Here is a 22,556-nt window from a genome sequence, read left to right on the forward strand (position 1 = left end):
TGTTAAAGGGACTTTAAACCCTTTAAACCCTGTTAAAGTTACTTTAACATTAGTATATTCTTCACAGCCATAGTTTGCACAGTTTAAATATCCATTATTGTTCTCTGCAGAAGATATTTGATAAGGGACACATATGTTTCAATATGATGGTACTAATTACTTTACAGAAACTAAAGTACTTAATTGAAACTAAAACTTTAAACTCATTTCTTCAATATTTAAAACAAAAGTAATTTTAACAGATGCACCTGCATATAATTTCCAGATGAATATCTGCTTTGAATACATCATTATAGATAGCATTGTTTAATGTCCCTTTAAACTAAAAGCCTTTCGTTGTTTAAAACTTGCAGATAAGGGATGCTGCTCAGCTGGCAAATGGACCAGAGAAGATATAGGCACATTTTAAATCATCTGTTCCCCTCACTCATCAAATATCAATTACTACTTAGACAATTCCACTTTTAATTCAACAACAGGGGTAGATAAGTATTCTCAACCATGTTTTAAAGGGACAGTCAAGTCCAAAAAAAACTTTCATTTTTCAAATAGGGCATGTAATTTAAACAACTTTCCAATTTACTTTTATCAACAATTTTGCTTTGTTCTCTTGGTATTCTAGTTGAAAGCAAACCTAGGAATTTCTAAGCCCTTGAAGGCCGCCTCTATTTTATTTACTTTTCACAGCAGGGGAGAGCAAGCTCATGTAGGCCATATAGATAGCATTGTGATCACGCCCGTGGCTAGTGGCAGACACTGCACTAATTGGCTAAAAGGCAACTATATGCAAAATAACTAAAAGTCATGTGATTAGGGGAGGTCAGAAGATGCTTAGATACAAGTTAGTCACAGAAGTATAAAGTGTATTAATATAACAGTGTTGGTTTTGCAAAACTGGGGAATGGGTAATAAAGGGATTATCTATCTTTTTAAACAACAAAAATTCTGGTGTTGACTATCCCTTTAAGTGAATAGCTGAATTTTATTGTCATTAACTTTGTGTCTGGATGGGTCAAACACTTATGTAAACCTAAATATATGTGTCATGTCAGTGTACCCAGGACATGAAACACATCTTCAGTATGTTTTTAAAGGGACAGGCTACACCTTAGTCATCTTAAAGTCTTATCTTAGATTAAGCTGCAAACAGCCTCCTGTACCTTTTCTATATCATGCAGCAGGAACAGTAAAAAAGTTATTTTAAAATGAATAATGTTTCTGGCCACTTTGAAATGGCTGCCAAGCTCCGCCCACTGATGGCGCCATGATCTGGGCTGCATCTAGGCACTCTGCTGAATTGCATTGAGTTTGTTGAATCCAACTAGTAAGCCTTTTTATGATTGGATGCCATATGCAGCCCAGATCATGATGTCATCAGAGGGCTAAATAACTTTTTTACCATTCCTGCTGCATGATATAGAAAAGGTGTAGGAGGCTGTTTGCAGATTAATCTAAGGTAAGACTTTAAGATGACCAAGGTGTAGATTGTCGCTTTAATGTTGTTCTATAGTTTCTAAACACGCATAAATCCCAAGAAAAATCTGCTTTCTTCTAGAGGGTCATCTACTCAAATATTGCCACGGCTTTCAGTAAAATATAGTCAAAATGTATTCAACTTTTAGAGCAAAATTTAGGAAAAGTAATGAAACTTCTATACATTATCTTGTGGACCCGGTGTAAAAAGAACTTTAGACTCCAATTTTTAAACTTATTGATTTTGTTCTAAAATCCAGCATCCATGATAATGGGTTATAAATATAAGGGGGGGGGGGGGATGGTTAGTGTAGTGTAAAACAAAATAATGGTAAATCTAATAAATGTACAGGTTGCCCTATTGCATAAGTATTTCTTTGTTGGGATGAAGCAGACACTGCTTAAACCTCCATCTTCACAAGTATAACACTTGTCTTCACAAGTCCAAATAATGGGATAGTATAGCTGTTGAATATAAATGCTGCAAGTTAAAGCTAAGCTTTCTAGACTTCATATAACTCTTTTTTTAAAGGGTCAGTCTACTTTTTTATTATTTAAAAAGATAGATAATGCCCTTACTACGTATTCCCCATCTTTGCATAAACAACATTGTTATATTAATATACTTTATAACCTCTAAGATTGCAAGTTTCTAAGCCCCTGCAGGCCGCCTCTTATCTCAGTGCTTTTTACAATCTTGCACACAACCAAGACCGGATTGGCCTACCAGGATATTTCCCGGCAGGTTGCAGCAACTGGGGCTGGAAAACTACAATTTAAAAGGGTAATTAATTGATGTTAATTGGGTTGTAGGGTGACTATATAAAAACAATATGGCTCTTTTTAAAATACAAACAAATATAATTTAATTCTTAAACAAATATTGGGGGAAGGAGAATCCTAGTAATCCCCTTTGAGAAAAATGGGGTATGTACATTCTACTCAACAGACAATAGGTCTTGTCTTCATATTTTTTCAGGGCTGCTTTTCATCCACAGTCCAGCCCTGCACACAGCCAGAGAGTGCTAGTTCATGTGTGCCATATAGATAACATTGTGCTTACCCCCCGAGGAGAATGATAATGATTATGCAGGAACCCACATTGGTTGGCGAAAATGCAAGTTTGTAAAAAGCAATGAGATAAGGGGCAGACGACAAAAGCTTAAATACAGGTAATAATAAAAGTAAAAAAAACAGTGTTCGTTGTGCCAAGCTGGGGAACGGGTAACAAAGGGATTATCTATCTTTTTAAACAATAGCAATGTTCAAGTAGACTGTCCCTTTAAAGAACAAACAAAAAATCTCTATTGCTTAAAAATGACTTTTATGTGCGTTATAAAACACTGAAATTTCATGTCTCTTAAAACAACTTCTCTATCTACTGCTGAAAAAAAAGTCTCTAAATTATTTATGTCTACTTCCTCCAAGTGCACTTAACCTAGATGACTTCCAATACACTCACTGAGCCCGTACATCTCCCAATCAGCTTGCGCGGCCCATCATGTCAAGGTTGTCTCTGATTTATGTTATTATTTACTTGAGGCCTTTAAAACTAACGCTTACCATTTATTTTTTTTTAACCACCTTGCAATTTTGCCAAGCTCCCTATAAACTACTAGTATTAAATACATAAAACTATGCTCGATACACAAGATTTAACATAATATTTAGTAAGCTGTACTAATTCACTAGACAGCTTATTTTCAGCTCACGGATTTTAATAACATTTCGAGAATAAAAATGATGAATGTAAGTTATTCATGTAATAAAGCGATACAGAAGTAATTAAAAAAAGACAGTCATTTTGTAGATGTAATAATTAAAATTCCTACCTTCTTGACTCTGCCATTTTTGGTGCCCACAAATACGACACTATAGTTGTTGTAGACGTACGATGCCAGAGATGTCATTCTGTCCCGACTTTCTGTGTACAATGTAACTCCTTCCACCAATGTAGAACCTCCAAGGGGCTGGTTAATATCCAAACCACAGAAGTTGTCGTCTATGGGAACCGGCTAAAAAACAAAAACAAAAGAAAAATACTTTAAAAACTTCTTGTAGAAATTGAAATGATGCATTTTTTTAAAGGGGCACTCAAGTCAAAATTAATCTTTCATGATTCCGAAAAAGCACACAATTTTAAGAACTTTCCAATTTACTTTCATTATCACATTTTACACAGTCTTTTTATATTGACACTTTTCGAGGCACCAGCTCCTACTGAGCATGTGCACAAGCTGACAGGGTATACCTATACTAGTCTATGATTAGCTGATGTCTGTCACATGATACATTGGGCTGGCAAATGGGAGAAAAAATTTTTTTGCCAGAAAAAAAAAATCTGCTGCTTTTGTGAAATTCAGAGTAAGTGTTATTACATTGTCTTTTTATTATGCACTTGTTAATTATTCAATTATACTGTATTTAGTGGTCCTTTAAGGGATTCTAGGCCATTAATGAGCAACCATATGAGGCCATTTAAAGGAACATTATCCTCAACCATATGAGGGCATTTAAAGGAACATGAATCTCACATTCGCATTCTGCATAAAATGTTTAATTATGCATATACTTTCGTTATTTATTTTGCCTGCTTTTACTGAAAATGTTACTTTTTCCACTCCAGAACCTTGATACTGCTACATGCTGCATAGTGATTGGTCAACATAATCAGGACCTTGTTTATAGCTGTTCCTTATTGGCCACTGCATAGGAAGTAAGATAAACAACATTCATGGGGGTGTCCAGGGTCTGTTTATTTTGCATGCAGATCTGATGCTCATGCAAAAAGGAAAATAAGTTTGGATGCATACATTTAGAAAAAAATACTTTAATGTCCCTTAAAGGCTGAAGAAGAATATCAATTTTACCCCCCAAAAAACACAAATTCCCTCAATTTTACCCTTCTATCTATCTATCTGGTTCTTGTAAAGCGCGGCTATTCACCCGAAAGGGTCTCAAGGCGCTAAGGGTTGCAGTTCAGTCGAAGAGCCAGGTCTTGAGTTCCTTTCTGAACTTTGTTAGGGTGGTAGCTTGACTGAGGTGCAGAGGGAGGGTGTTCCAAGTCTTGGCTGCCAGGTGAGAGAAGGATCTGCCTCCCGCTGTGGTTTTCCTGATGCGGGGGATGACTGCGAGGGCTTGGTCGGCCGATCAAAGTTGTCTGGCGGGGGTGTAGAAGGTAACACGGTGGTTGATGTATTCGGGACCAAAGTTGTGGAGGGCCTTGAATGCGTGGGTGAGAAGCTTGAAGGTTATTCTATTGTTTATGGGGAGCCAGTGCAGGTCCCGCAGGTGTTTTGTAATGTGGCACTGGCGAGGGATTTTGAGGATGAGTCTGGCCGAGGCGTTCTAGATGCGCTGGATTCTCTTTTGGAGCTTGATGGTGGAGCCGGCATAGAGTGCATTGCCATAGTCCGGCTGCTGTCGAGGGCGTGGGTGACAGCCTTCCTGGTCTCGGTTGGGATCCACTTGAAGATCTTTCGCAGCAGGTGGCGTATGTGGAAGCATGCAGAGGAGACGCGTTGATTTGTTGCTCCATGGAGAGCGATGAGTCCAGGATGACGCCTAGATTTCGTGCATGATCGGTGGAGGTTGGAGGGTGCCCGAGGGCTGTGGGCCACCAGGAGTTATTCCAGGCGGATGTAGTGGGACAGAGGAGGAAGACTTCGGTCTTGTCTGCATTCAGCTTGAGGCAGTTGTCGCTCACCCAGGTGGTGACTGCTGTCAGCCCTTCGTGGACGTTTCTCTTGGCAGTGGTAAGGTCATTGGTGAGTGAGATGATTAGCTGGGTATCGTTGGCGTAGAAGACGATGTTGAGGTTGTGTCGTTGAGCAATGGGGGGGAGGCAGACCATGTGATAATAATAATAATAATAATGGACCATGCAGATGTTGAATAGGGTGGGGCTCAGCAAAGAGCCTTGAGGTACACCGCAGCTGATCTCTGTGGGCTTTGAGGTGAAGGGTGGCAGTCTAACTTTCTGTGGTCTGCCGGTGAGGAAGGAGGTGATCCATTCCAGGGCTTTGTCAAGTATGCCGGCGTCGTGTAGGCAGTTGCGGAGGGTGAGGTGGGAGATAGTGTCAAATGCTGCTGAGAGGTCTAGGAGGATGAGGGCGGCGGTCTCTCCTCGGTCGAGTAGGGCGAGGATGTCATCTGTGGCGGTCTCGGTGCTGTGGTTGCTCCTGAAACCGGATTGGGAGGGGTCCAGGGTGTGGTTGGCCTCGATGTTGTCAACGAGTTGCGCGTTGATGGACTTTGTAAAGGGGAGCAGAGAGATGGGGCGGTTTATCTTCAGATCATTGGGGTCTGCCATGGTTTTATTCAGTAGGGGTTTTAATTCTGCATGCTTCCAATCATCCGGGAAGGTGCCAGTTTCGATGGAGCAGTTGATAGTGCAGAGGAGCTCAGGGGCAATGGTGTAACCCGCTTTGTTGAATATGTGATGCGGGCATGGGTCCAAGGGTGCTCCGGAGTGGATCAATCTCATGATTCTGAGGGTGTCCTCTGTGGTGAGGGGGCTCCAGATGGTCCGTGGGGGGTAGGCAGCGGTGTATTTGGATAAGATATCGGTGGGGGTTGGTGGGTCGGCGGTGGTTTGTGAGTTCTGGGGCATGAAGCTGCCATAGATGTTGATGATCTTGCGGGGGAAGTACGTTGTGAGTTTATCGCAGAGGTCCTGGGGGGGTGGGATGTCGTTATTGTCGCTGTTGGGTTTGGAGAATTCCTTGATGACTGTGAACAACTCCTTGCTGTTGTGGACGTTGGCGTTGATTCTGTCTTCGATGGCTGTCTTCTTGGTGGTTTTGATGAGATGTTGGTAGTGATGGCTTCTTTGTAAGCCGTTTTGTTCGTAGGGGTCTTGCTGGATCTCCAGGTTCTTTGCAATCGCCTGCAGCAGCGTTTGGAGTCCTGGAGGGCAGGGGTGAACCAACTGGCCTTGTTCGTAGGTTGGCAGCGGGATGGTTTCTTGAGGGAGGCGAGGGTGTTGACGCAGTCTGTGAGCCAGTGGTGGAGGTTGCGGGTGGCAGAGTTGGCGTCTGTGGAGGTAGCTGGGGGGGACTTGTTCAGGGTGGAGTAAAGTTGGTCTTCGGTGATGTTGTTCCAGTTTCTGCGGGGCGGGTGGTGCTGCCGGAGGTGTGTGGTGGGTTTGTCGAAGGAGAAGTGTATGCAGTGGTGGTCAGTCTAATGGAGTTCGGTGATGTGGTTGACTGAGATGTGGTTGCCTGTGGAGAAGATAGGGTCGAGGGTGTGTCCGGCTACGTGGGTTGGGGTTCAAATGCTTACACTATATTTCCATTTTCCTACAAAATATATTATTGCTTGCATATAGGAGGACTTAGTACACACAGTTATCTAAACCATAATTCAAACTTCCCTCCTTTGGATTTTATTATGCAGCCAGAAGTAGTTTTAAAGTATGTAGAGTGTACAAGCTAGAGTTGCAATAGAGACCAAAAACAGATAATAAAAAAAAGAATGCTAAAGTGTGACATAGTTTTAATGTATGTGAAAAAGATTTTGAAAGCACAACTGAATAACTAGTGCAGTGTTCTACAGGGTCAAGAGGAACAATTTAAATAGAGCAAAGTAAAATTTCTGCAGTACAAAACAACATAAAATAAACAGTCACTGCTGAACAATACATTTCACTGTATTGTTCTTTTATTATTAAAGTACAATACATGTTTAGGGGAAAGAAGTTGGGAAAAGGCTTTTAAGGAATAAAAGACTGTGGAAAATGTGCAGTGAAGGTGAAAAATGTACATACATTACATAATACAGTTATAGTCGTCCATCTATATAGAATTTTTAGGCACCGGCGACGAAGGTTGAGTATATGGAGCCATTATAAACTTAATGGGACAAAGTACTCAAAAATGTGCTCTCATCCATATTAAAAAGCAGCATTTAGACATGTTGGCATATTTATTGCCAGAATAGACATGAAGTAAAAGCTGAGTGTATACATTTACATTTAAACGTAAATACCAGTATAGTTGTGCACTTATTAGTGCTCATTAAAGGGATAGTAAAGATCAAATTAAACTTTCAAGATTGAGTAATCCCTACAAATACTCAATGAGAATTATCAGGAAGAATCTATCAACCAATCAGCATTAGTAGGAAGTGACTATGCATACTGCTGTATCATTTTCAATTTAAATTGTCACAGATTTACCTCACTCAAAAAAAAAGAAAAGAAATGTATCACTAGTTAGGCCTCATCTTGAGTATTGTGTGCAGTTCTGGAGGCCAAGGGAAGGCTACTAAAATTGTCCATGGTCTGAAAGATAACAATTTTAAAAAATGTGCGGGTAAAGGTAAAACGGACATTACCCAAGCAACTGTGGGTAAAGCCTGATGTAGGATCATAAATCCCTTCAGAGTGTGGAGTCACTGCATCAAACATATATAGCATGGACTGTAATTCCCCCATCTTCATTATATTTTTTGCCTCCATCTGGAGGTTCAAGGGGGGGTGATGCCAGAGGATCGGCGGGCCCCCCCCTTCGACCCCCCAGAAGAAGGCAAAAGAAATAGTGTAGATGGGGGAATTACAGTACATCAGGGTAATGTCCGTCTTACCCGGGTAATCCTAAAATTACCTGGATTTCATACTTTACCAGTAACACACACACACACACACACATATCTATATATATATATATATATATATATATATATATATATGCATGCTACTGGGAGCTGCTGCAGTAACTCCCTGTCATTCAGGATACTTTACATCAGCATACAAACTGATATTAGGGACTGCAACTCCTACAAATCTTTACTGCCAAATAGCTACTGAGCATGTCTTTACTAATATTTTCACAGTTACTGAGCATGCTCAGATACATTAAAGAACTTTAAACATTTACATCTCAGCAACCACTGCTGATGTCATGTGCAATAAAATATATCAATATGTCAATATCTGTTATATTTCTATTTTGATTTAGAAAAATTAGTGCAATGTCCCTTTAAAATAGTTGGAGTTTTAATGCTAGTACAGTATCTTATATCAAATACAAACATGTATTCTGATGCAAAACACTCTACCATGCAAATTAGAATAAAAAGGGAAATAACAATCATGTGCAAATTTATTTGACTTCAAAGACACAAAGTTTTTTTTGAATATGAGTAAACAATGTATTATTCATCCACTGCTGCAAGGGATTCTGGGTATGCAAATTTAAAGATTGTGCTTTGTATAAAATTGGTTTATTTCCCCTGCGATGTGTGGTGTTGGCTTATATTAAGGTTTAATGATTGAGCACAACATTTTCATGTTACTCTGACTCCTAACTTGTTTGGGTTGTTTTATGTACATCTATATACAAACACCCTTATCTGGCTACAAACAAAAAAATAGTTTCTGGCTCCACAATATTCTTTTTAGCTCCTAAGTATAAAATAAATTTGGCAAACCCTGATCTATATGAGAACTAAAAAAAAAAAATCAAAATAGTAAATTAAAAAAACAACCTTTATTATGTTATATGGAGTCACATTTGATATACTGTCTCCATCAATTCTAAACTGTTGTGAATGCACCATGAACTTTGGGGTTAAAAAAACAGGGATTCATCTAGAAACAGCTTCTTAATAATAAGTAATTTACAGAATGGCAACATCTACCGTATGCATTAAAAACCTGTCAGCGGGTTTATAAATGAAGCTGCCAGCTATCCTATAAAAAGTCAGGCTGACACCTATTATGTCGGGGGTTTCTGACAAAGCTAGTACGATACAGCCAGGGTGTCACTTTTAAATCTTTTGCTGGTTTAATTTTTTTTTCTTCTGAGGCCCGTGGAGGATTCCTGATGCATCTAGAAACATGAGGTTTTAGGGAGGATGGATAATCATCTTTACTCTTACAGCAAAGTTTCAAAAGATTTGTCGCATTAGCACATGCGTATTTTGTGACAATATTCATCCATATATAGTTCAATCTAAGAGTTTTTTTTGCCTATTCAAAAACAAATCCAATGAATCAACATGACTCGTTGTTATATACGCATATGGATAGATATTGTATGCTATAAAACAGGGTTCTTCAAACATTTTTTCCCCAAGCCCCAGTGCAATGCTACCATTTACCTTTGCGACCCTATTTTTATGCTTGGTTTGAAACTTTCTTAAGTAATATAAAACTATATAGCTGCAATGTTGTAGTAAAGCTTGAAAGTGTTGTAAAATTACACACACTCACTGTCATAAAACACACACACACACCACATACTCTCATAAAACACACACTCTCACACAACACATACACACTCTCCTAAAACACACACACACCACACTCTCCTAAAACACACACACACCACACACTCTCTTACAACACACACACACACACACACACAACACACACACTCTCCTAAAAACACAAACACACACTCTCCTAAAACACACACACACACTCTCTTACAACACACACCACACACACTCTCCTACAACACACAGACGTCAACACCCATTAAACATGGGGTTGCGACCCAGTAATGGGTCCCCGACTACCCTGCTATAAAATATATTAGAGATACAAATAAAGTCCACATAAAGTCTGTATCTGTACACGGAAACCTTTTATTTTTTTTATGTATTAATATTATTATCGGTTATTTGTAGAGGACCAACAGATTCCGCAGCTCTAATGTATGTAAAAGATATATAAATAAATAGTGCTCCTTGTTAGCTAATAGCTACAGGTATATGTAATTGTTGTTGCAGGGTGCTTTAAACATAAATCAGTGCACAAAACAATTTTAGATACAAGTAGAAATCCTTTTATCCAAACTGCTTGGGACTGGAAAAGTTTTGGATTTCAGAATAGTTTGGATTTTGGAATATTTGTTTCTTTAAAATATGACTGTTTGGAGATGGGATGGAACCAAGCGTAGACAATAATATCTTATGTCATTTAGGCGATATTTACTACATGGCATAATAGAGCTTATACATGCAACCTAAAGGTAGTTTTATATTATTTTACGTAATATCTGTTGTTTTAAATAAATATAGACTATTATTTGCATTTTAAAATACAAAAAACAAGCTAAAGACACAGGTAGGTAAGACTGTGACTTACAGGCAGGGAAAACAGTCGTTTATATATATATATATATATATATATATATATATATATATATATATATATATATATATATAATTTTATTTATTTTTTAAATATTAATTAAAAAGTTTGGATTTCAGAATAAGTTTGGATTTTGGAATTCCTGGTTTGGGGATTTGTACCTGTAGATACTTTTTCAGTGTTCCACTGTCTCGGGTCTATTTGCCCATTGGTTACTATAGAGTTCTCAAGCAAGGAGATCAAGCACTTTTGTAGTGTGATTAGGCTTAGGTGATTAGGTGATTTGTGTGACAGAAATTCCATAATAAAAGGGTTGTTTGAGGTGTGAAGAAAATGAAAGCTTGTATTGTTTCACTATTAATGCATTAGAATTGCTGTGTATAGGACAATATCCGCAAGCTACTTCCGTCGTAACGCACGATTCTGACTAGTGCTGCTACACTCTGGGGAGTCTCTCAAACAGTCTCTGTTCAGTTTACTTTGTGTTAAAGGGACATTGTATTTTTTTCTTTGCATACATGTTATGTAGATGATCCATTTACATAGCTCACCTAAAATGTATAGTTTTGCTTATTTTTTTAATATCATTATGCTGATTTTCAGACTCCTATCCTAGCCCCTCAGTGTCAGATGTATACTGATGTCTACATACTACTGCTGGCTCCTGTTTATGTTATCTGTCTTTTCATATACAGGGAAGAGGGGGAGTGTCTACTCGTCTTGTTTTCCAAGTCCCCTTCAGTGTGCGTCCCAGTCTAAACTCATCAATAGGGTTAAACTGGGAGCTTCTAAGTAAGTTTTTAAAAGGTTTAATACTGGATTTTTATATCAGTATCTGTGCATGTTCTTCTTTATAGTAGTGCCTATTACATGCAGTTATATGAAAATTGGTATACACTGTCCCTTTAAGAAAGTGATTACCTTCTGTTTGCTAAAGCAATCAATTTCCCTGCAATCAGGTGAGATACTGAGCTGCATCTAACTCTCACACTAAATGATTTTACTGTGGGATTCAAAGGGAGCAGTTTAGTCTATGTATATGTATTATAAATTTGCCATATACTTTGATTAAGTTATAAATTTCCTATAAAATTGGCCGTGATAATGGTGCCAATTACAGAGCATACAGAAATGCTGATTAGTGCATAGAATGGAGCATGCGTTTGCTACTGAAGCACAGCGCCAATACGTCTTTCAATGTGCCAATATCAACATCAGGGGCCTAGAGAAGTGTCAGTCTATGAGGATATGTATAAAATGAGGTTATTATTAGGCAGGGACCAATGTCTCAAAATGAAATATTAACAGCAGGACATTCAGTCTACTCATTTGAATGTCTTCATAAACCAAATGTCCCTTTTAATAAAAAAGGAATAGTATTTATTTTCAAATGCGCATTTGAAACAACAAAATAAATGTATCTATTATGTTTGATATCTGAACGTGTTTACTAAATCAAATGTTACATTTAATATTCAGAACGTTAACTCGAATATATTGAAAAAATGCGACATATGTTTGCAAAAAATAAATGTCAGAATGTTAAGTGAACAAATGACATTTGTTTAGGACATTACATTCAAACAAATATTCATAATTTCAGCACATTTATTAATTCCTAGTTATTCCTAAAAAGATTACAAAATGCTACCGCTTAACATTTTGCTCCAGGAAAACAAGACAAGATGTATTTTTTATTATGGTTTGGAGACCTGAGTGAGAGAGAAGGGTAGCAAACTTCCCAACATTTAGAGTTATTTGGGATTAAAGGGATATGAAACCCAAAAATTTTATTTCATGATTCAGATTTACTTCTATTATCTCATTTACTTCATTCTTTAGATATCTTTTGATGAAAAATAGCAATGCACATGAGCCAATCACACAATGCATCTATGTGCAGCCACCAATCAGCAGCTACTGAGCCTATTTACATATGCTTTTCAACAAAGGATATCAAGAGAATAAAGCAAATTAGATAGATAATAGAAGTAAAATGGAAAGTTGTATAAAATTGCACACACTTTCTAAATCATGAACGAAAAAAAAATTGAGTTTCCTATCCCTTTAAGGGAACATGGGGGTGGAGTCAGTGTTGGTCAGGGGTAGATTTGAGGCAAAATGGGGTGTGGCCTGGTGCCAGGGAGTCATTGCAGAGTTGGATACTGAGGCCATGATGATCAAATGTTCACAAGCAAAAACATGAAAAACACAGGGACAGTCTTCGTGCTATTATCAAAGAAAATGGGCTGTCCCTACGAGGGGCAAGATGTCTCCCATATAAATAATGAGAGCTCTCAGCTATGTAAAAGTTTGTAATGGAGGACGAAGTACACAGGACGAAACCGGCGATTGTTTATACTTTAATATTACGCCTAATACAAATCAAAATATGCAGTGCGTGAGTGCGCTATTCTTTTTGTATGCACACGTTTTCCTTTAAGAGTAGAGTAATTAGTGGTTTAAGTATTTTGATAAAAACTCGCCACCTTTTAAGTTGAGAGAAAAAAATGTGAGATCTGTAGGGCGGAAATGTTTAGATAAGTACGCTGGGATTTGAGAGACACGCATTTGGAACGCCCATGTTCAGCCCATTTTACAAAAAAACAACAAGTACACTTTGTATTTTGTACTTTTAAAGTGAATGTCAAGTTTGATGAATCAGTGCCCGGTTTTTAAAAACCCTATTAAAAACAGGGGCACTTTCATTCATCAAACTTTACATTTCACTTGTTTTGTTAAAATACCTTTTAATCTTGAAAGCCGCTCCAGCGCTTCCCCCGCCCGTCGCAAGTCTCTTCATATGTAAAAAATGACAAATCCGGCTTCCTCCAATCATGGCGTTGCCTCAGGCAATGATTCCCCTGGGGGGAAGCCGTGATTGGAGGATTCTGTATTCGTCATTGCTGACGTATGAAGTGACGAGCGGCAGGAGGGGGAATCGCTGGTATGGCTTTCTAGATTAAAAGGTAAGTATTTTAACAAAATGAGTGAAATGTAAAGTTTGATGAATGAAAGTGCCCCTGTTTTTAATAGGGTTTTTAAAAACGGGGCACTGATTCATCAAACTTGACATTCACTTTAAATACGAATTTCTATGTGTTTTTTGCACATCTAGTGTACTTAAATTACGATTTACGCTGAATATATTTAATACAATGTAATCCTGCGTAATTTACATATACATTTTACGTTTATGATAAAATACAATTTTTTGGTGAATAATTTAATTTTGTTATGATTTGTGATGCATCTTAAAAATAAAATTTTTCCCTGAGTATTTATGTGTAAATGGTTCAATTTGTAAAGTAAATAAGTAAAATCAAGTAAAGAAATAATAATGCAGAGACAAAAACTATAAAAAGTACTCTGCAAAGTTGTTTTGCTACACATAGCTTAAAAGGATATGAAACTCAATTTTTTTTCTTTCATGATTCAGAAAGAGCATGCAATTTTAAGCAATTTTCTAATTTGCTTTTATTATAAATTTGTATTTGTTCTCTTGGTATCTTTATTTGAAAAAAGCAGAAATGTAAGCTTGAGAGATGGTCAATTTTTGGTTCAGCACCTGGGTAGCGCTTGTTGATTGGAGGCTACATGTAGCCACCAATCAGCAAGTGCTACCCGGGTGCTGAACCGAAAATGAGCCGACACCTAAGCTTACAATCTGCTTTTCAAATAAAGACACAAAGAGAACGAAGAAAAATTGATAATAGGCGTAAATTAAAAAGTTGCTTAAAATTGCCTGCTCTTTCTGAATCATGAAAGAAGAAAAAAATGGGTTTCATATCCCTTTAAAAGGATATTAAACCCATTGTCCCCATTATTCAGATAGAGCATGCAATTTTAAACAACTTTCTGATTTACTTCTATTAGCACATTTTCTTTGTTCTCTTGCTATCGTTTGTTGGAATGTAAGTTCAGAAGTGTGCATGTGTCTAGAACACTTTATGGCATCAGTTTTGCAAGAATGTTTTCCATTTGCAACAGACTAGATGGCTGCACTATGCCCTGCTATGTAGTACTTCAGACACCTACCTATGTATCTCCTCAACAAAGAATATCATGGGAACATATATCATTTTACCAGAATATCAGAATTCCCTTTTTTATTTCTTTATCTTAACGTTATATAGCCCCATATATTTACTTAACAAGGTTACAATAGCAGACTATTGTGAGGGGGGGGGGGAATTACACGAACACCCAGGCTTGGATTTTTATTACTTTTTAAGATCTCTTTCTCATGCTGTATTTATTGCTGTCTTCATTAAATTTAAAACCTAGTTCAATGTCTAAGAAAATAAAATCAAGATTAAACATCACTTATAATCATGTATCATGTTATTGAACCTTCCAATAACCTTTGCAGAAAAGATCAAGATAACATTGTGAATAGAGTAACATGAAGTTTATATCAGGTTAAAAACCCAGATGTCAAAGAATAGGGGCTAAAATAATTTGACTTCAGCTTGCAATGCATTGGATTATTCTACATATAAAAAAACACACTTGACTTGCTCCTTACATATATATTTAGCTCCTCAATATTCTTGAGGGCTTCTCAATTTAAACAAACAGTTAATACATTTGTCAAACACTAGTTTATAACAGCAGAGTTCCTATCTAAACAGTCTCTTATCTTGCAGGACTCTACTTGTTTGGGAGGTCTGACTTGTATTTCTCTCTCAGCTTTATTTCCATTTTTATAAATGTCCTGGCTGTTGGTTAAAGGACCAGTCAACACAGTAGATTTGCATAATCAACAAATGCAAGATAACAAGACAATGCAATAGCACTTTTTTTTCTGACAATTTTAAAAGTTATGCATTTTTCCACTCCCCCTTTACCCCGTGACAGTCATCAGCCAATCACAAATGCATACGTTCATCTAGTCATGTTCTCTGGGCCAACCTCACCTTGCCCATGGAACACCATACCCCATCTACATAACACATATGGCTCCGCCCCCTCACGTTAAGCCATTATAAGTTTTATAATAATTTATTATTGTTATCTAATTTGCTTTGGTCTATCAGTATCATTTGTTGTAAAACATACCTAGGTAGGCTCAGAAGCTGGGAGCTAGTTGTTGATTGGTTGCTGCACATATATGCCTTTTGTTATTAGCTTAGCAATGTGTTCAGCTAGCTCCCAGTAGTGAATTGCTGCTCCCTCAATAAAGGATACCAAGAGAATGAAGTAAATTGGAAAGTTATTTAAAAATGTATGCTCTATCGTAATCACACAATCACACAATCATGTCCCTTTAAGATGAATTCTTACTCAGTAAAGTGCTGTGCTTACCCATCTGACCACATGATTAAAGGTATTTTCGAGCTTCACTTAGGTACATTCGAGCTTCACTCACACTGATAATTTTCATTATCAAAGCAGCCCTGCAGTACATAACTTATAAATGTATCTTTGCAAATATAGGTTATGATCACTGGGTCTTATTTAGCAGTTTTGGGCAACATTTAAATGAATTTACCCTCTACTCACATAAATCATAAACCATTTTGTCATTATATTTTTGCTATCTGTTATGTCTCTATTTTTGCCCAGAGGCTTCTGGTGACCTACAGTTTCACAGACTTGTTCAGACACTTCACATTCTGCCGTGCGTAATTTATTGTTTTTCTCATTAGTTCTCAAACAGAATTGACCTCACATGATCGGTAATTTAGGGTATTGCAGCAACCAGACCAGTTAGGTGAGACAAAGAATGTCTCATTCTATGAGGCAGATTTCAAGTGACTAATGCTGAGCTTTCTAGCTTTGCAATGGTTCCAAAAGCCATGCATCTTCCTTAAAGGGACAGTATAGCTAAAATTAAACATTCATGATTCAGACATTTTTTTTTCTTCAAATTTACTTCTATAATTACATTTTCTTTGTTCCTTGGTATTCTTTGTGAAAGAGTAAAACTAGTTAAAGGGACATGCAACCCACATTGTTTTGCTTTCATGATTCAGATAGAGCATGCAATTTTAAACCGTTTCTAATTTTTCTTCTATTATCAATCTTTCTTCAGTCTCTTGGTATCTCTTGTTGAAAAGCAGGGATGCAAGCTTAGGAGCCAGCCCATTTTAGAGTAGTTTTGCAAGAATGTTATCCAGATGCCTACCAAGGTATCTATATACAATGTTGCAAAACACTGCTGCCACAGAGTACTAGACACGTGCACACTCCTGATCTCTTATTAGCCTACCTAGTTTATCTCTTCAATAAAAGATAACAAGGGAATTAAGCAAATTTTAAGTAAATTGGAAACTTATTGAAAATCGCATGCTTTATCTGAATCATGAAAGTTTAATTTTGACTTTACTGTCCCTTTAAATTCTTTGCTATGCATCTTCCATATATTTCAATGAACAATAGAAGGTGATAATCAAAGCACCAAAATGCAAAAATGGTATTACCGATTGCATGCAAGCATGACCCTACGTTCCTCCTGCTTCCCACTTAAAGTGTTCCCTGGATAGCGCTTGCTTATTGGTAGCTTCATTTAGCAAACCAATAAGCAAGCATAACCCAGGATCTGAACCAAAAATGGGCCAACTCCTAATCTTTAAATTCCTGCTTTTTAAATAAAAATAGAAAGAGAACGAAGAAAAATTGTTAATAGGAATAAATTAGAAAGTTGCTTAAGTTTGGGTTTAGTATCCCTTTAAACATTTCACTTTGGTTGAAATTCATTTGAACAAATTGCAATATCCAATCATGCAAGTTTGTTTTGCGCAAGGTAGAAAGTGAAATAATGCACCGCACGTTATTGATTATGCTTGACTTCTAGCTATTACTAAGTGAGAATCAGTAACAAGCTAGACTGTCATTTCTGTGTTAGGGAGATCTCTTTTAGGGATATTAAAACCACAAAATGTTCTTTTGTTATTCAGACAGAGCAGACCATTTAAAAAACAAAAGTTCAAATTTACTTCTATTATCAAATTTGCTTCGTTCTCATGATATTCTTTGTTAAATAGATACCAAGGTAGGCATATGGAGCTGCCATCTAGTGCTCTCACAAATGGATACCATTCTAGAAAAACTGCTGCCCAGAAATGGTCTCCTAAGCATACGTCCCTGCTTTTTAACAAAAGATACCAAGTGAATGAACAAAAAATTATAATCAAATTAAATTAGAAAGCTGTTTAAAATCACTTGCACTATCTGAATCATGGAAGAAACATTTTGGGTTTCAAAACCCCTTAAAATTAAATAAGTGTGAATTATTTGATGTTTTAAACCAGTGAATTAAAAAAAAATACCTAATCTATAATTTTTTTAATCTTATAAATTGTTGGAACTTTTATGCACTAAAAAGCTTGAGATATCACTTTACTGACAAATTCACAAAACAAGTCAGTGAATTCATAGGCTTTCAAAAAGAGACTTTGTAGTTCTTAAAAGCTAATGGAACGTATCATTGTGATAAATATATTGGTCTATTAAATGGAAAATCTACAAAATACAAAATGAACTTCCACAAATCTAGATTAAATGGGTTCACATATGATGTTACCTAAAGATCTACCTTTTTACCAGTTCTTTCATAAATAAATAATGATCTATTTCACATTAATACAGAAAGGGAACAAGACTTAATAGAGAGAAAAAAAATATCTTACCGCTTTAGTGCACTGAACATCCTTGCCCAAAAGCCAGTTAAGCTCCAGGTTCCCTTCCCCCTGATAGCAGGACTGCAGTCTCTCCTTAATAAGTGAATTGATGGTCTTGATAGGAAAGATGCAGAGAGTTGAGTCATCAGGTGGGTTGTGATACTGCTTCTGACCCTTAGAAAAGATCGCGAACAGCACATCATCCTGGGGAGAGATCTTTAAAGACCTGGCCAATGTGGCACCTGGCTTAGTAAGGTAGGCTGCTTGAAGGAGCCTATACTCCACTCCATTTTTGGTGCACCCAACTGGTAAGGAAACGTATGAGTGGAATTTGGGATCATTTTTGCATAGTCGGACAATTCTAGAGGTGTAGAAAAGGTCATTTGCTGAATTGCTAGAGATGCCTTCTGGGGTTTCTGGCTGGACAGTAAGGAAATAGACATAATTGCCACTGGAAAAGCCATAAATATAGAAGATATCAAAATGGGAGATCAAGGCAAGTGTGTCAGATGGTATTTTGATGAGGGACGATACAAAGTCACTGTAAAGCTCATAATCTAACATGGTAGATGATTCTGGGTCACGGGGCAATTTACGACTGGAGAGGGTAGGAAAATAATCCTGTTTACCATCCACAGCAGTACCTATAAACAGTTTACCATCCTGACCTTCTGAATGAACTATCACCCCATACATGGTGCCCGTTTCATTCACACTGGAAAGGTAGTGCTCTTTTTTGTGAGATGGTTCCACCAAAATAAAAAGATCATCCAGACGAAGAAGCTTGCAAACACCTTGGTAAAGGCTTCCACAAGCAAGGAGACGGTTTTCAAAATAGTCAATGATTAGCAGCTTGTTCACATTATTTGTTAGGGTACGAGGCTCACTACAAGGCTGGACATTCTGAGGGGGGTAGCACGACTTGTTATCTTCACCTGGTCCTGTGTTGTGGGACACTAGCAGGGTTAAGTTCCTTGAAAGCTTGTAGATACGATTTACTGCCCCTACATACACGGCACCCGTACTTTGGTGCACAGTAAGGTGGCTAAAAGTCCAGTCTCTGTGTTCAGCATGAAAGGTGTTAGAGGGGGAAACGTGAGGAATGTCCTGACACAGCATAGCCAAAACAAACAAGATGGAGGAAGCCCTCCCACTGTAGCGATGCAAAGAGTCCTGAGTCCAAGACCTGCACCTCCGATGTTCCATGATGTTGGAGGGAAAAAGGAAGAGAGATGGAGCCCACACTCTCTTTGGTGTCTGAGTCCTCCTGCACTCTGACGTCCTTTACATGGCTCTGAAAGACAAAAATGCAAATTTACAATTAAACTGATGCCAATTAACAAACCATGGGAAAACTATTCTACAGTAGATATTTAAATGACTTATCATTCATTATATGAAACTTAAACAGTCTTCCATCAATTATAATGAATATTAACTCCTGAGAGCATTTTTCTTGTCGCTACTGTTTATCAATATAATATAGCAATAGATAGCAGGATGAAATAAACGTCCCACCCCTCCCAGGAGCTGGTTATCTTTTGACTTGGTGTGACCCAGAAAATGAACTAAGAAAAAAACTGAACAGACTCTGATCTGTGAACTGTTTTGAACAGGTATGGGCATCTTGGTTTAGATGAGACCTGAAGGTCAAACCCCAGAGGCAATGAGACAGACAGAAGAAGAGGAATCAGATGTGTGTTTATCAATTACTGACAATAAGGCAACTTCCTAACACATGGGGGCCGCATATTTTTAAAGCAGGGTACAGGGTAGGTTGCAGAGTATCCGCTATCTGCTGTTCTCTTCTCCAGAGGGCTCTTTAGTTTGCCATCTTACTAGTAATCTGTACACATTTTCAGTTCCACTTTTTCCTGGTGCTACAAAAACTATGGCACCATTCTTAGTTCAGGTTTTCCCAGGGGCCACAAAAACTAGTTCAGAGGACAACATGCAGCCCATGTGCTGCCAATTGGCCATCCCCGTTCTAAATCATTAAAGCAAGTCTATGTGTTTAACCCTCACAAAGTAACCTGAACAAAAAGCATGGCACAAAATATATAGTAAAATCTGTATTGACAAGAATCACATTTAAAAAGATATAAAACTCCCTTAACAGTCAATCCAGAGCTAATACAATATGTAGTGTGCATTTAAAGTGAATGTCAACTTTCAAGAATGAGTGCCCGGTTTTTAAAAATACTATTAAAAACAGGGGCACTTTCATTCATGAAAGTTTACATTTCCCCGGTTTTGTTAAAATACTTACCTTTTCTTCTTGAAGCCAGAGAAGAGATTCCCCCTCCTGTCGCTCGTCACTCTATACATCAGCAATGACGAATCCAGCTTCCTCCAATCATGGCGTTGCCTCAGGCAATGATTCCCCTGGGGGGAAAGCCGTGATTGGAGGATGCCGTATTCGTCATTGCTGACGTAAGAAGAGACGAGTGGCAGGAGGGGAAATCGCTTCTCCGGCTTCAAGAAGAAAAGTATTTTAACAAAACGGGTGAAATGTAAACTTTCATGAATGAAAGTGCCCCTGTTTTTAATAGTATTTTTAAAAACCGGGCACTCATTCTTGAAAGTTGACATTCACTTTAAAGGGCACAATAAAGCACTAGATAAAAAGGATGTCTTCTGAGCTTTTCAGCAAACCCAACAGGAGGATTTTACCAAGGTAAGTAAGGTATTGTGTTTAAATACTATTAACAGCTTACTTTGGATAGGGACTTATATGTCCTTGAAGCTAGACTATACTATTTTTTTCAGTTTACATAATTTAAGGATTTTTAGCAGACATATAAAACCCTTGTATTTATGGTTTTGATTTGCTATTATGAAATCATATGTAACATTCAAACATAGTGAAATTTATAAAATATTCAGCTGGTCGAAAGAATATCAAAAGCAGCTTTCAATATTTATTCTACAACTCAATTTTTTTTAAAAAAAACAATCTGCATTTAAATTAAACTTTCATGATTCAGATAGGGCATGCAATTTAAAACATATTTCTAATTTACTTTTATCATCAAATTTGCTTTGCTCTCTTGGTATTCTTTGTTGAAATGTCTAAGCCCTTGAAGGCCGCTTCTTATCTCAGTGCATTTTGACAGTTTTTCACATCTAGACAGCGCTAGTTCATGTGTGCCATATTAGATAACATTGTGCTCACTCCCATTGAGTTATTTATGAATCAGCTCTGATTGTTACAATGCATGTCTGTCAAAAGAACTGAAATAAGGCGGCAGTCTGCAGAAGCTTAGAGACAAGGCAATCACAGAGGTAAAAAGTATATTAATATGACTGTGTTGGTTATGCAAAACTGGGGAATGGGTAATAAAGGGAATATCTATCTTTTTAAACAATAAAAATTCTGGAGTAGACTATCCCTTTAAATGTGCTTTATTAGCAAACTGTTAGTTGCTTTGTTTCCTTGAAAAGCTTTGGGTATATTTATCTCATCACATTGGCTGTAGCCAGTTAGGGACAGATGCACTGATCAAGCAATCAGTTGTAGCATGGTGTAAGATCAAGGTTTGGAACGTGGGTACAATAGAAAAGGCACAAAAAGGAATATGAAAATTTCTTTCACGATTCAGATAAAGCATGCAATTTTAAATAAGATTCTAATTTACTTCTTCTATAAAGTTTTCTTCGTTCTCTTGTTATCTTCTGTTGAAAATCGTGGACATATGCTTAGGAGCTGGCCCATTTCTGGAGCACTATATGACAGCACTTTGGCAAGAATGTTATCCGTTTGCAAGAGCACTAAATGGCAGCACTATTTCCTGCAATAAAGTGCGCCGGATGCCTACCTAGGTATCTCTTCAACACAGAATATCATAGGAAACAAAGCAAATTTGATCATAGAAGTAAATTGGAAGCTTTTTTAAAATGATATGCTCTGTCCGAATCACAAAATATATTTTTTTGGATTTCATATCCCTTTAAATAACAAGGAAGGCAAGAAAATGAATAATGAGCATACATTATAAATATATTTTACTGTGCATAATTAAACATTTTATAAAGTAAATTTCTTACTTGTCTGCAGCAAATTCTCACTAGTCAGGATCTAGAAAACTAAAGAAAATGTCCAGCCCTGAGCGTAAATGTCTAATACACAACACTAACTAATTTATAATCCTCTGACAAAGTTACCAATTTCAACGAAGATAAATCCCAAAAGACAAACCTATCTCCCCTTTGGCAGTTCATGTGCAGAACAGGTGTTGAAACGCATGTCCCATTTATAGATAGCTTGTTTAGTAATTGTTCTTTTTACTCCGAGCAATGAAAAAAAAAAAAAAACACCACCAGGAAAAGTTTAAGTCCCTCCAGCACACACAAGCAGC

The 22,556-nt window shown here is 37.4% G+C and overlaps 1 protein-coding gene across 2 annotated transcripts in view; it reads right to left on the minus strand.

Annotated features, from left to right (window-relative positions):
• The window catches only part of PLXNA2 (plexin A2), a 458,521-nt gene that overhangs the window by 381,575 nt on the left and 54,390 nt on the right, over positions 1-22,556 (minus strand). For both annotated transcript variants that reach the window (XM_053706686.1, XM_053706687.1), the window contains 2 exons: positions 18,208-19,492; positions 3,306-3,488 (listed from right to left, as the gene is read on the minus strand). In XM_053706686.1, coding sequence (XP_053562661.1) covers positions 3,306-3,488; positions 18,208-19,404 — 1,380 coding nt within the window. In that variant the 5' untranslated portion in view covers positions 19,405-19,492. The remainder of the gene's footprint in view (positions 1-3,305; positions 3,489-18,207; positions 19,493-22,556) is intronic.

This window comes from Bombina bombina, chromosome 3, assembly GCF_027579735.1.
Source record: "Bombina bombina isolate aBomBom1 chromosome 3, aBomBom1.pri, whole genome shotgun sequence".
Lineage (NCBI taxonomy): Eukaryota > Metazoa > Chordata > Amphibia > Anura > Bombinatoridae > Bombina > Bombina bombina.